This window comes from Macrosteles quadrilineatus, unplaced genomic scaffold (genome assembly GCF_028750875.1).
Source record: "Macrosteles quadrilineatus isolate MER2022 unplaced genomic scaffold, UCM_ALF_1.0 Scaffold_6__1_contigs__length_79288215, whole genome shotgun sequence".
NCBI classification, from domain to species: domain Eukaryota; kingdom Metazoa; phylum Arthropoda; class Insecta; order Hemiptera; family Cicadellidae; genus Macrosteles; species Macrosteles quadrilineatus.
In genome coordinates this window covers 2354678-2369232 of record NW_026542599.1, presented here as the reverse complement: position 1 = coordinate 2369232, position 14555 = coordinate 2354678, and the positions used below count along the sequence as shown (strand labels likewise).

The following is a 14555-nucleotide window of genomic DNA, read 5'->3' as shown; positions in this document are numbered from 1 at the left end:
AAATACAGTATACAATCAAGAACTCCGTGTATAGAGTATACAGCAATGAGGGGTTAGGATTAGTGGACGTTCGGATTACGGGGGTTCGGATTAAAGAGGTTCTACTGTGTAACTCAAAATGTTTTTTTTTTACACTTGATCAAACAGCTGATCTTATTTTTTGCAGTTAAATGGTGATCTCATTTGGTCAATCAGGTGAAGTGAATGAAGTGGATTTTGAAGAAGCAATAAATTATGCCAATGTTGTAAGGTAATAGTTTTGTTTATTTTTATTTTAAATTGTTCTGCAGATGGTTGACGGAAGACTGGGGTCGCTGCACTGTCACTTGTGGAGGAGGTACGCGTCAGAGAAGCGTGATCTGTACTGAAGAGGCTAACGGAACAAGGGCTAAGGTTTGTAGTTTGTAAAGCTACAAACCATTCTTCTAGCTAAACGCCTAATTTATAAGAATTTTGAATTTTTTTTTACACACATATTCTGAAGCTGAAGGTTAAAATTCGTCAAGCACACGATTTAAAAGTAGTATGGCATGTTTTACAAAGAAGTATAAACATAATATAACAAAACTTGCCTTCATAAGTTTTTCAACGCTGTTTTTGGTAAGATAAATTATTAAACGGCATGTATTTAATGAGAATCTGTAGCTAGGTTTTATTTATATTTGTAAAATATAGCATGTTACATGGTACAATACAAGGCTTTGGGCCTATTTCCATTATTAGTTCTTTATCTTTCGTGTTTTAATAATTCTACTGTGGATTTTTTCACTACGTGACTTTAATGCGTTGGTTCTTTGCACATATGCTGTGCTATAGACGATGAGATTATAGAATCTACCAACCCTTACCCTCAGAAAAGGTTCAATGCGAATACGTTATCACCAATTAACTAAGAGCAATTGAAACAAACTTAAAGGACAATATTGGCCAACTATGACGAATAATCGAAATAAAATTCATAATGAACCATGATAAGAAGTCACTCTGTTAGTAGAAATTTTAAAAGTAAACAGTGATTCTATGTAAACACCATATCGCCAAGTTATGACGACTATTTCAATACAGTTCAAATCAGTACCCAAGACATAAGGTTTTACATTCAGAAAATCTTCTGTTTGTATTGATAAATAAGGGTTAATATTGTTGAAGTTGAAGAAAAACTAAATATAGAAGTGCAAAATCCTATCACAAAAGTTATAACGATTATTGAAACAAAATTTACAATTAACACAGAACCTAAAAAATGGAGGTTCTCAATAAAAAAAATGCCACACAAATAATACTACCTCACTAATTTAATTCATTATAACTGAAATAAAATTGCAAACCGAAACTAACATTCAGGAACTCCAAAAATCAAAATTAAAATATCGCCAACCTATAACTATCAATTGAGATAAAATTCAAGACACCCCAAGACAAGAAGTCGCTGGAAAGTGTTAATGAAGGGGTAATGAGATCTCAGACTGCCTCTGATACTTTTATTGGCGCCTGTGTCGTCGTTAGTTTTCACAAGAGAATTGAGTTGGCGCAGCTCAAGCAACATCAGCCTCCCCTCCCAAGGAGGATGATTATCATTGGCTCCACTCCGTGATAAATTACCTCTTCAGTTAGTTAAGCAGAGTAAATGTGAATAATGATTGTTTAATGCTGTCAAAGCCCTTATTTCCCCGATACTTTGAAATATTGTGTTCGATCGGGGTTGGTTTGCATTTAGATGTTGTGTGAAACATTTTCGTGTTTTTGTGGTAGCTAATTTGGTTTTGATCACACTCAGAGGGTATACCTGTTTTATGTGTTTTGAGCAATTTAAAATATTGCAAAATATTTTTAATGTTATACAGTAGTTGGAGTTTGTGATGTATGAAAGAATTATTATTCGTAAAGACATTGAGAAGTACGATTAGACATTGATTAAAACAATGAGACTTAATATATGTCTCACCATTTATAAGATACAGAGGGGTATTGTTGTTGAATATTATTAACATTTAACCACCCTTAAAAATATATTCACGCCACACTACACTATTTTGACGAACTTCCCATGTAAGGATTTAGTCCAGAAAACAGCTGTTTGCCACCAGCTTAATCAAATAAGGTTTCATTACGTACTACTGTACTGTAATGAGTTTTACTGGGCACAAATCAGCTGATTATACTGTATTTGGGTGGCAATGAGTGGCTATGAACAAAAACATAACCACTCTCAGAGGTTATGACTAGTGATTTTTAGTCCTTTAGTTGGTGGTAATTTATACTGATTTGTACAGATTTAGTAGTATGGCGTAAACTATGGTACGTCACTCTTCCGGTAAACACTTATTTTCAGGACTAGTAACGTAATATACTATTTTAAACATTTGTTTTTTTCTCTTGTATGTCAACCTAGGTTTAAGCAGACACCTAAGCTAACATAGAAGTGAGAGAGAAAATTAGTTGACACCAGTTAACCATAAGATTAAGGCTTTCAATTACGGATCTTTTTTTTGTAATCTACTAAAAAAATAGTTTTTTTTAATACACGAAATCATACATATTTATAGAAAAAATACACTACAATTTGCATAGCCTCAGGAATGCGGAACAAATCTTACTTTTGTTCTGTCTATTTTTTTCACTCAAGATAACAATTTACAGTATCTATTTTGAGAAACCTATGGCAGTGACAGTGATGAAGATTTGACCCTTTTTCCTTTATTCACCAAATGTAACTAATAGTTCCTTTGGCAGGTGTAACTAATTGTTAGTATGAAATGTTTTTTATTTTATTTTCACTATGTTCATTTACTGTTATCAGGTTCCAGATCATTTCTGCCGAGGTCATCGTCCGAGGTCGGTAGAACCGTGTAATTCAACACCGTGTCCTCCAACATGGGTGACCGGGGATTGGTCCGGGGTGAGTTCAACCGAAATTTAAAAATTAGATTTCAAATATTTAAACCGATAAAACTCTTACCTATCTAAGTAGTATCGGCAGCGATGAAACATAGGCCTACTGTGCTATTGAATACTGAAGTAGATATCCCTTCTATATTTGGACCAGCTGTCACCAGTGTTTTACTAAAAAATAATATAATAGCATAGCCAAAATGTCTACGATAATAGTTAGGTCTATGTGAGCCAGGCATGTAATGCGCTAGTGTCTAGAATGATAATTTTCTTCTTTTTTTGATGACTTAGTTGATGGGTCTAGCTGTTGAAGTCGTTCATTTAGTTTGGCTCGTTCAAAACAAACATCTGTTTAGTTTTTGAGTCAATTATTTTGTCTATTATGATTGCGTAAGTGTATATTCTATATACTATCGATATTTTGAACCATTTACAATAAGCTATGAACGATTGAAACAATCCATACATACTTTCGATGCTTGCAATCGTAGTTTACAACAGCTGATTTTTATGCCCTAAGGAGAATAAGAACTACTTTAAACCCGCGCAGTTATGGTAAACAGCTGTTTCTACTGCAGTGACGAGAAAGAACGTATTGATTAATTATCACACTTTTACCATTTTTTTTATTTATTTGTTGTCTTTTTTCTCAACAGTGTTCCGTCTCGTGTGGAGAAGGAGTTCAAACTCGTAACGTGAGTTGTAGGATATCCCGATATGACAAACCGGGCTCAACATCCTGCAATGAGGCAACTCAACCCAGCTCTGTTCAGCCTTGTAACACTGGTATTACTTGTCCAGGTTCGTGGTTTTTTTTTTATTAAATAAATAAGATGTTATTTTACCTGGATTTCTTTTAGTAGTTCTTTGCCTTCTCTAAAGGTAGGATATCTTTTTGGTTACTATGTCATGTGTTCTTTCGGATCTTGTCTATTTATTTATTTTGCATTTATTTACGGGTATGTTAAAATGTAATTTGTATTACTTAGAAAAAAACTCATCTGAAAAATGACATTCTACGTCACTGTATTTACAGAGAATATGTTTTACTTAGGTAGATTTTTCTAAGGAAAAAAAGTCTGTTATTTTCTAATTTGTTACATACGATTTTAACAATACGTAAATAATAAAAGTTCTAATAAAAAGTCAAATGTATAGTGCAACATCAATAGTTATGGTGGTTCTGTTTCATTTTTTTTTTTTTTTTTTTTACAAAACATTATTTACCTCCATCAACAATTATGATGTTAAATAGAATCAATCAAATCAACATAATTTCTCTGTGCACATATATAATTATTTTGGAACGCTATAGATTTATTGTGCATTCTGGAACATTGAGATATGCACCAAGGTTAGGGGATTGAGAGAATTCATTATAGGTAGCAGCACTCACCAGTTGTAAGTGTTGCCAATAGTATTCACTAAAATTTCCCTAGTGTCTCAGAGACCGGAATTTCTGTATATGAGTATTAAAGTAATTGCACCTTTTCCGTTAACTCACTACTACTAATTAGTATATTAAGTTAGGTTAAGTTAAGTTAAGACTATGTTAACGGTAAGCCTAACCTTACCTAACCTAACATAAAATACTAATTAATTAGGGGTAGTGAATGAACGGAAAAGGTCCAAGTAATGTTTTAAATGTTTTTTTACAGAAGAGTCAGACTCAGAACCCATTCCGGACATAGATGAAGCAATGCCCCTACTACATCCTTACCCTCCATTCAGACCCACGGCTGAGAAGCTAGTGGGAGAGCAGCTGTCACCCTCCTCTGAACCTAAGTAAGTCTTTGTTGTGTTATATCATTTACAACCCTTACATTTGTACCCTTAGATACATCACAAAATATCACAAAATTGACAGTGTGGTAGTTGATGTATTTTTAATGTAACATTGAAAGTTTCCTACACTCAAGTATTGCCTTATTCACTAATTAGGTAACAACAGATTTTTAAATGTATTTTGATGTAGTTTGAAAATGATATTTATTTGTGTAAACAATTAAGTTGTGTATTTTAATTTTTGAATATCAAATTATCTATGGTATGTCAAGTTTGGTGGGTATTATTAGTCAAAACCGTTATGCCTATCTGTTAGAAGTTTACCACAGTAAATTTTAAGAGAAAAAATAAAATGAGCACACGTTAGTTGATTTAACGATCTGATTCAATTTTCAAATATAACAGAAGAGAATGTTGACCATTGGAGTAAGCTAACACTCTACTCACAAAATTATATCATTTTACCAATAAAATCAATTTTATTTTATTATTTTACCAATATTTTGTAGTTGAAACAATTCAGAAATATTTTTGGAACATGATTATCACATTCAGTAAGATGCATTACTTCTTTGGTAAACTTGAAAATAAATTTAGTATTTAGACTTGGCAATATGAACAGTCAAAAAATGATCTTTTAGTAAAAATATTTTACGTGACACAACATTTGTTAATGAGTGCACCGCACCATTTTCTTAATTTTAAAGGCAACAGTTAGTTATTAATAGGGTAAAAATTAAAGTACTAGATTAAATCTAAAAATTAATCTATAGAAAAAAATTAACTGTACATAGCACAAACTATTCTTTTTTTTTTGTATTCACATTATTCTTCTCGGTTTTAATTTATATGGAAGGCCTACTATTTCATTTCAAGCTTATAATAACTTTTTTAAATTAATATAACGTTTGGTACTCCCTATCAAAATGCAATTACAAAATAAAATATGTTTAATTGTATTCAATTTGAAAATATTCACACAGTTACATGTTTATAGCACATTTACTTTTGGTGTTCTATTATTTGTCGTAAGAGCAAACCTTAACCCTCAATCAGGTGTTTTTTTCATCCTTCAACTTTAACTGTCTTTTCATTATTTTCTTCCCCTTTCTCTGTCTCCCACCACCTGTTTGGACGCCATTTTGTTTCTAGCACCAATTGCTCCCTGCAAGTACGACTAGCTAACGAAGAAGTTCCGTTATGGTTTTTCAGCCCAATCAAAATGTTCTTTGGGTGCGGCTGGTTATATGTGAGGTAAACAACGCCTACCAAACAAAACTCAACCTTCTTCTTCACCAAACACAGCTGATATGCATGTATTGTTCTTTTATTCCTTTTATCTTTCACAAAACATTTTAATCACTGACCCATTCACCATCAGGTTTGAATGGCATGATTTTTTAAATCATCCTTTGTAAATTTTTGACTAGGAACGCTGGTATTGGTGTTAAGTGGTCCTGGTCCGTAAGCATGTAAATACATTTTGTAAATGCAGTTTAATGCTTTGGAGTAATATGAATTTTGAGACATTCATTACATTTTTGACGTATCTGTTGCACAGAACATGTTATCAGTTTTTGGATTTGAGTTGTTCTTTTACTAAGTTTCTCTACAAATTTGCTTGTCACTTTGAAGAATTAAATAATTTCTTTAAATTATGTTTTATAGACTGTATAGACATCCCTAATGCAGGCTCTGTATATTTGGTACAAGTAAATAATTTTAATACTTTATTTTAAAGAGTTTTAAACAGAAGTAAAATGTTATATCACTTATCAAACAATTTTTTTTTTACATTTCAATATTTTAAGGTTCTATTAAATAAATAATTATTTTGATGTTTTATCAAAAAATTTGTATCATATTAGATCAAAATGCCACCAAATTTTCTACTAATAAATAACTATATTACAATTGAATCAAATGCTTTTTTGCATGTTTCGGCATTGAAGATTTTTTAGCACCCAACACTTAAATATTTTGGTAATTTGTTTCGTAAATTTTATACTCGCACCTTTTGGATATATTAAAGTGTAAATAAGTTGTAAAAAAATGTTTACGTTTACTGTACCTGTACGTGTAATGGAAAAAGTGAACACCGACATTGATGAAATGAGTATTTTAATGAATATCCTCCTACATCAACTAAATCTAAGGTTTTGGATGCTGTCAATCTCAATAACTATTATATTGAATGTGTTAATGAGCTAGAAAAAATCCCTCCCACCAACATCTGCGCATGAGTTGTTGGGGACTCCTACTGTAGGTCACTTCCAATGGGAGGGAGGTATCATGGCAAGAGGTTTCAATTTATGTAGTAGCTAACTTTCAAATTTAAAAACTATGGATCATTATTGGTTTTCAAATTACAACATCAAACAAATGATCCATTTTATAAGTGAACCTCCGGCTTTTTGCATTAGTAAATGTTTGAAAATTGGTTATTTCTCTGGCCTTCCAAAAATTTCTAAAATTATTCTATTATATAAAAAAGGTGATAAAAATCTTACTAGTAATTATCATCCAAATTCAATAGTGCCAATCTTTCCAAAAAATTTTAATGTCTCATGCATAAACAAATTAACGAATATTTTGAAAAAAAAATTGACAAATTCACAGTTTGGATTCTAGGAGGGAATCAACAACCGCAGCTGTCTTTGAAGTAATTAATAAATCTTTAAATGCATTCGAAAATAAAGAAACTGTTTCATTAACTTTATTTGATCATACAAATGCTTTTGCCTCTGTACTTTTTGATATTATATTCAAAAAAACTTTAATTTTATGTTATCACAGGTGTAACTTATTTAACCAAAAGAAAGCAGTATGTATCTGTTGGAGACAGTCAGTTTGACCTAAGATTGGTTGAATTAGGTGTTCCACAGGGCTCAGTTTTGGGACCCTTCTTGTTTTTAATATCCATAAATGACCTGCCGACGAATGATCATGTTGACACTGTTGTATATGCTGATGACACAACATTGGATTGATTGCAACCCATAGAGATATTCATGAGCTTGATATAATTATTACTAATGAATCCATAACATCAACACTAAATTGGTTTTCTTCAAATAAATTGATGTGTAAAGAAGAAAAAAACAAAGACAATTCTTTTGAGTCTATCCCCACTTGACAGGAATTTTATATTAGTAAAATTATGAGGTTTCCAAATTGATTCAAAATTAAACTGACACGAGCACATACAAATCACATGTAAAAATCCAGAGTAAATTATATAATTCGGACACTCAGAGATTTTGTTTTGAACTTATTTTAGTTTTTTTCAATTGCATATTTACTACTGTAAAATTCTTCACACTCATGAAATTTTTTTATTAAAATAAAATTAATACGAGCAATCTGTGGGGCTGGCCCTGTAGATAGATGTCGACTTATTTTTATAAACCTTAAAATTATGACTGTAGTGAATTTGAATTTGTATATTTTTTACGTACTCCTCCACACTAAAGCTCATCTTCATCAATTCACTTGTAGAGAGAGTATACATTCTTACAATACAAGAGGCAAATCCAATCAAGATATCCCTGCCCATAGATTGGCCAAAACAGATTGCAATTTATCATAAATAAATTGCATTCGTTGTTTTAATAAATTAGGTCTAGCAGCAAAGCTGGTTCCTTTAATAGGTTTAAGTCCAAAATGTTTGAGTAGCTCATCGAAAATCTATACTATTGTGTAACAGAATATTTAGTTTCTAATGTTAATATTGACTTTTAATTAAAACCCACTATTTTTCTAGTTTTTGTTTTTTATTTCTGTTGGCTGTTTCTATTCCTTGTAAAAGGTCAACAACAATAAAGTTCTTGATTCTTGAATGTAATTTGCGGTTTTGGATTCGTACTTTAGTCTAAATTATTAGTAAAGTAAAAATACAGTGATTTCCTTCATGAAAATTGTGTATAATTAAAAATAAAAGGACAGTACTGCATATAGAAGAAGATGGCTTGGACAATAGCACAAATCCGCAAACTCCTCTCTTGTATTCTCTTTACACTACACTCCTATCACTTTGGACTGCTTCTTGAACTATAGGAATCCTCGCATGTTGAAGTCTGTCATCCCCTAAATCCACTTCTTTATCTTCAGTCTCTTTTTAATCTTATATTAAAATCATACCCAAGATTAAATTACACCCAAATAATAATTTTAAAAATATGGATTTAGTTCTAGTAGTATCCGTGTAAACTTTTTTTACTACTAAACTCATTACAAAATATTGTTTTAATTTTGATGAATGAATTGAAGGGTATGAACCTGTTTAGACTGGTAATACCGAATAAAATCAACAACCATGAAATAAATTTAGCCAGTGGTAGGTTACAACTCAACAAAATTCAAAGTAACACAATTATACTGCACCTTTTTTTGGACTTAAATAAACGTAATCATGGAACGTAAGTATTGGGCTTATTCATGTAAACGATACTATATTTATCTTAACACTCTAAATACAAAATAAATAGAATAAATTTAAAAAAAATTATTGGCAAATTTGATAAACTTGTATTTTTACATAATTTACAGTAAAAAAATCCTAGCACTAACTGTTATACGATTACTAGTACGGTAAAATGAGAGTTACAAGCACTCCTCCTCAAATAAAACTATATTCTAAACAATTTTAAATAAATACATAATCATACTTAACGTAGTTTGTCTTTTTGACCAAATATAGTACATCTAATTGTGGCAAACTTTTGTTTTTTTTCGGCAGATAAATTTTTGAGACTAAGTTTAAATGAAAATAAAATCAAAGCACATTATAGAGCATGACAATGACACCGCACGATAGAAAACACAACATACACTTGAGAAGGAATGCTTGCACTGCTCATTCAACAGAACATTAGGTCTAGTTTTGATTATTTTTTAATCATGGCTGGTAATACAACTATACTACTGTAACGTAATTAATGCGATCCTGGGTGACGATGATATGTTGAAATTACCTGATTTTCCTCGGAAGATGTTTCCGTTATCGCAGTAACGTAGTATATGTTTACGATTTTGCCGTGTCTGCGGCAGATTTTCCAGGATTTTCCGTACCTCGGAAGATGTTTCCGTTATCGCAGTAAAGTAGTACATGTTTACGATTTTGCCGTGTCTGCGGCAGATTTTCAAGAATTTTCCGTAAGACCTCGGAAGATATTTCGTTATCGCAGTAACGTAGTATATGTTTACGATTTTGCAGTGTCTGCGGCAGATTTTCCAGGATTTTACGTGAGACCTCGTAATATGTTTCCGTTATCGCAGTAACATAGTATATGTTTACAATTTTACCGTGTCTGCGGCAGATTTTCAAGGATTTTCTGTGAGATCTCGGAAGATGTTTCCGTTTTCGCAGTAACTTAGTATATGTTTACGATTTTGCCATGTCTGCGGCAGATTTTCAAGGATTTTCCGTGAGACCTCGGAAGATATTTCCGTTATCGCAGTAACGTAGTATATGCTTACTATTTTGCCGTGTCTGCGGCAGATTTTCAAGGATTTTCCGTGAGACCTCGGAAGATGTTCTTGATTTCACCGCGATATTGGGGAGATAATGTACTGCCTGATTGCAGTAGATCTATTACAGTTTCCAAAGTTACCCGATTTCGACCCGAGATACACACGTCATTTGTGTTGATATCTTTTACTTTATAGTTTTGACAATGGAAAATAATAAATTTATTTGTGATAAACGTTGGATTCTCTACGAATTACGTACTGTATTGTTCTTGCATCGATACCATGTTAGTTAATGTAAACATAACATGCTAGTTTATTGTAAGTTTGTCTTTCAGATTGGAATAGTTAAAAAGTGTGTAAGTGAGAAATAAGACTTTACTACAGCACAGTCTAGTAGTTCAATTGAACTAAGTTATGTTATGTTATAAAATTCGCTCCAACTTTACTAGAATGGAATTGGGCTTTACAACGTGTATTGATTTACATTCAAAGCTTTGAGTAATACATCTACATCTACATCTACTTATGAGTAAATTTAATAATGTAATTTTCTTTTCCTATGGCCACTTACGACACACATTATCAATGTAAGCATTATACACAGCATTTGAATATTAAATACAATGTTGAAATTTGGTAGGTTTGGGACATGACGATATACAAATAGGTAGATTGAATTCATTTGTTGTGCGTAGATAAGGAGCTTTTAGTTAATAATGTTTACTTTATGTTGATTTGTGTACAGTGGATCAACAATACAGTAATACTGACAACTTTTATTTAAAATTAGTTAGTCACGATAATATTTAGGGATATTTAAGTCCATAGCAATTACTAAGGATTAAGAACCAGAATTGAGGTTTAAAACCAAAAGATTGCGTTTAAATTTTGGGAAATGCTAAAGAACTTTACAACAATGAGTTTGACAAAACAGTTTTTATTAATGAAAAGAAAGTAATGACTTTAAATTATATTTTTGCCAAAGTAAACTGTAATGAAACAATTATCCCAAAATAACATACGAATGTAGAATCTCAGATTTCGCAGTGGTGAATAAAACATTATTAATTACTGTATGCTATTTCGAATACTGTCATTTTCAAAAGCAATTTATTGATTATCTAGAGTTATAGCAATGATAAATAGTAAATGTGAGTTTAGTTATATAGGTAAGTAATTAAGTATATTATTTGGTTTGTACGAAGTTATTTTTGTGGCTACGAAGTTATAACATTTTTCTACTGTTTTCCAGCAAAACATTTAATGTACGTTGGTTTTTTTTTCATTTATTAGACGAAGAAAATTTTATAGGTACACAATTAGATAAAAGGAGACAAAGATATTGAGTTCAGTTCCTTATTTCAAAATGATGTAAAACTAAATAATTATATCGTATATATTTAATTTTTGGAAGTTTCTTTAGGAGTTACTATTATTGACCTTGATGACCTAGCTATAAATAATAAAGTCTAGCTACGCCTCTTATGTATATGTTGGATAACATTGGTATTTATTCAATACATATATACCTTTTATGTATTTGATATGTGGGTAACCAAGAAATACATAACCCCATTACAGACATTTACATCTTTTAGATATGTATTGAATATGTATCTATGTATTTCTACACATTCAATATTTTCGATACACATGTGCAATAAAGAGAGATCACTTAACTTTTATAAAAACGGTTTTTTTACTTTACCACATCTTTGAAAAAATACTTTGGCCTTCTCTAAAATAAGGCCGTGGCCAGAAAAAAGGGGCAACACTACTGTGCCGGCCTTCTGAAACAGCTGTTGCACAAATTTATAATATGGAGCATCTGCGAAATGTTTGTTTACAGGTTTGTAGCTTCTAGTATTACCATGGCAACAGGTTGGCCGGTGCGGTTGCCACACACCAACAGCCTTGTATTAAAGGAGGCTATGACAAATCAAATTATGTTATTTTATAATCTGCAGTCAATTAAAGATATTTTATACACCCAACTTAAATAGAGGTAACTGACTGAATGTCTTTTAATCAGAAGTTTGCTGGTTTATTCCTGTAAAAAGGCAAAACCATTTTGATTGACCAAAGCTTGACCCGTCATTTGGTCTATGTGCCTCTAATAAATGGTACTTGCTGAAAACCAGCTTATCCTAAACAGTTACAATGTTGTAATGTTTGTTTATGACTCATCTGAGCCTTAAAATTAGCAACCAGGTGTGTCAACTTCGAATATTAATCAAAATTAAAAATATAAATTACGGGTATTGCAATTGATTATATTTATGATGACACCAATCTTGTTTTCAGTTTCATAGCGGGGTCCTGGGGTCCGTGTAGCGTCACCTGTGGGGAAGGCTCGCGGTCTAGAAAGGTGAATTGTAAGATTTATCTCGACTTTTCTCGAACTTACGCAACCCTTCCGGACTCCAAGTGTCAGGGTCCGAAACCAGCTGAGACTGAAAGATGTTCGGAGCAGCCATGCTCATTCTCAAACAGGTATTTAATTTTAATTGTTCTTATTGGAGAGATATACTTATTTATGTAGATCACAGAGAAGTAAGGTACATAGGATACATTCAATAGTTCAATAGTGCCAGCACCAGTTGCTGGAGTCTAGAGCAAATTCTAATTTTCATCCCTTTTTCTCTCCCATTTACCCCCTCGCCATCACGTCCACACACATCAGACGGGTTCACACTGAAGAAAGATCCTGTGCGCTACAACTGCTGTACAAAAATGCTATGTGGCCATTGCTGTTTGGGCTCTTCCTTGCTTGGTACAAGTACATTTCCGCCCTACCATACCAGATATAAAAGTGTATAATCCTCCATAAGCTTATGTATCCTCTGTATTTTACTTCTCTGTAGGTAAAGATCAAGGGAAAAAGCTGTAGGAGTATGCATCTAAGAGGATATAAGATAGGATACATGTTCGTGTTTTAGAGTAAGTTGTTAGGGTGAAGAGTTAAATTCATGGAAATTCCGCAATATTCAGATCGGTTTTGCCTGATAAATTTCTATTTTTCTATCATTTTCATCATTGTGATGTACAATTAAAAAATACATCACCCTCTTTTGTAATATGAAATAACTCTTTCATAATCAGAGTAACTAATGAAAATGGTTGAGTGCTCTTTTTGAGAAGTGTTGTAATCTTGCTAATTTTCTAGAGAGGGTTTTTTTTTTTTATTGAAGAAGTTGACTGTGTCTGATTGAGGTTCAAATGGTTGAAGGCACACATAGTGGTGAAACGTACATTAAGCTGAAAATCACTATCTTTGAACCAGGCAAACAAGAGGTAAACTTACATTATTGATTGTTCTTAAAACTGAAATACTTAAAAAAATGATTATAGTTTCTTATATTATATTATTCCATATAAATGAATGTCTGTAAAAGATCTGAACATTGTCTATTGCAACTTTTCAGTGTGGACACTGTACGGGATGGCTATGGAGATCTGTCTTACGCAGACACATATCGCAGTGGTAGTTACAGCGATACAAATATCAGAGTGGCACCTGGAAGTTCTGGCAAAACATACTCCTGGAAGGAGCAAGGATTCACCCATTGCAGTGCATCCTGCCTTGGAGGTAGAGTATACGATGAGACCTAGTAAACTTATTCAGGTGATTTCATAAAGTATTTATCCGAACTACTGTTGTTTGAAAACTTATTTGTATTATATTGTTTTATGATAGTGATTATCATGAGTAACATGTGGTAAATTCAAGGTCCTAAAGAGTTATACGCCTTGTAAAAAAAGTATTACTAACCATTTGGTTACCTTAAAATTGAAAATTCCTTCCAACATTTTTCAGCTATAGAGACTAATTATCTCATGTAAAAACTAGAAGAGTAATAATAAAAAAAAGTTTTTCCTCAAACCCATCATTGTTCTCAGGTGTGCAAGAATCAGTGATCCTCTGCGTGAGAAACGAAGACCAAAAATCAGTCAGTCCTTATCTCTGTCCGCAAGAAACGCGGCCGGAAATCCTGATAAAGACTTGCAACGACCACCCTTGTCCTCCTCGATGGAACCACTCGGAGTTCTCACAGTGTTCCAAAGCCTGTGGTATTGGGATACAAACACGGGATGTCAACTGTATACACGAGGTTACTAGAGGAGGAGGCAACACCATCATTGTCCCTAACAATATGTGTCCCCAGCCTCCCCCTCCTGATAGGCAATACTGCAACGTGCTGGACTGCCCTGTCAAATGGCACACTTCGGATTGGACCAAGGTAAGAGTATAAAGTACCTAACAAGATTGGCCCTATGCAACTGCCTTGAGGAACACCAGTACATTTTATCGATAGAAGATCACAACTCCCTTTTGTCTTTTGGCTCCTACCAATGTAATATGATTGGAACAACAAGAAACCAAATTTAGAGTTGATCAAACTTGA

At 32.7% G+C, this 14555-nt stretch overlaps 1 protein-coding gene across 1 annotated transcript in view; it reads left to right on the top strand.

The window, feature by feature from the left end:
- Positions 1 to 14555, top strand: part of LOC128996523 (protein madd-4-like) — a 125940-nt gene that overhangs the window by 95991 nt on the left and 15394 nt on the right. Inside the window, exons 7-14 of the mRNA XM_054421904.1 lie at positions 291 to 393; positions 2801 to 2899; positions 3549 to 3693; positions 4551 to 4677; positions 5830 to 5931; positions 12454 to 12642; positions 13575 to 13738; positions 14050 to 14390. Of these exons, the coding sequence (XP_054277879.1) occupies positions 291 to 393; positions 2801 to 2899; positions 3549 to 3693; positions 4551 to 4677; positions 5830 to 5931; positions 12454 to 12642; positions 13575 to 13738; positions 14050 to 14390 (1270 nt within the window). The remainder of the gene's footprint in view (positions 1 to 290; positions 394 to 2800; positions 2900 to 3548; positions 3694 to 4550; positions 4678 to 5829; positions 5932 to 12453; positions 12643 to 13574; positions 13739 to 14049; positions 14391 to 14555) is intronic.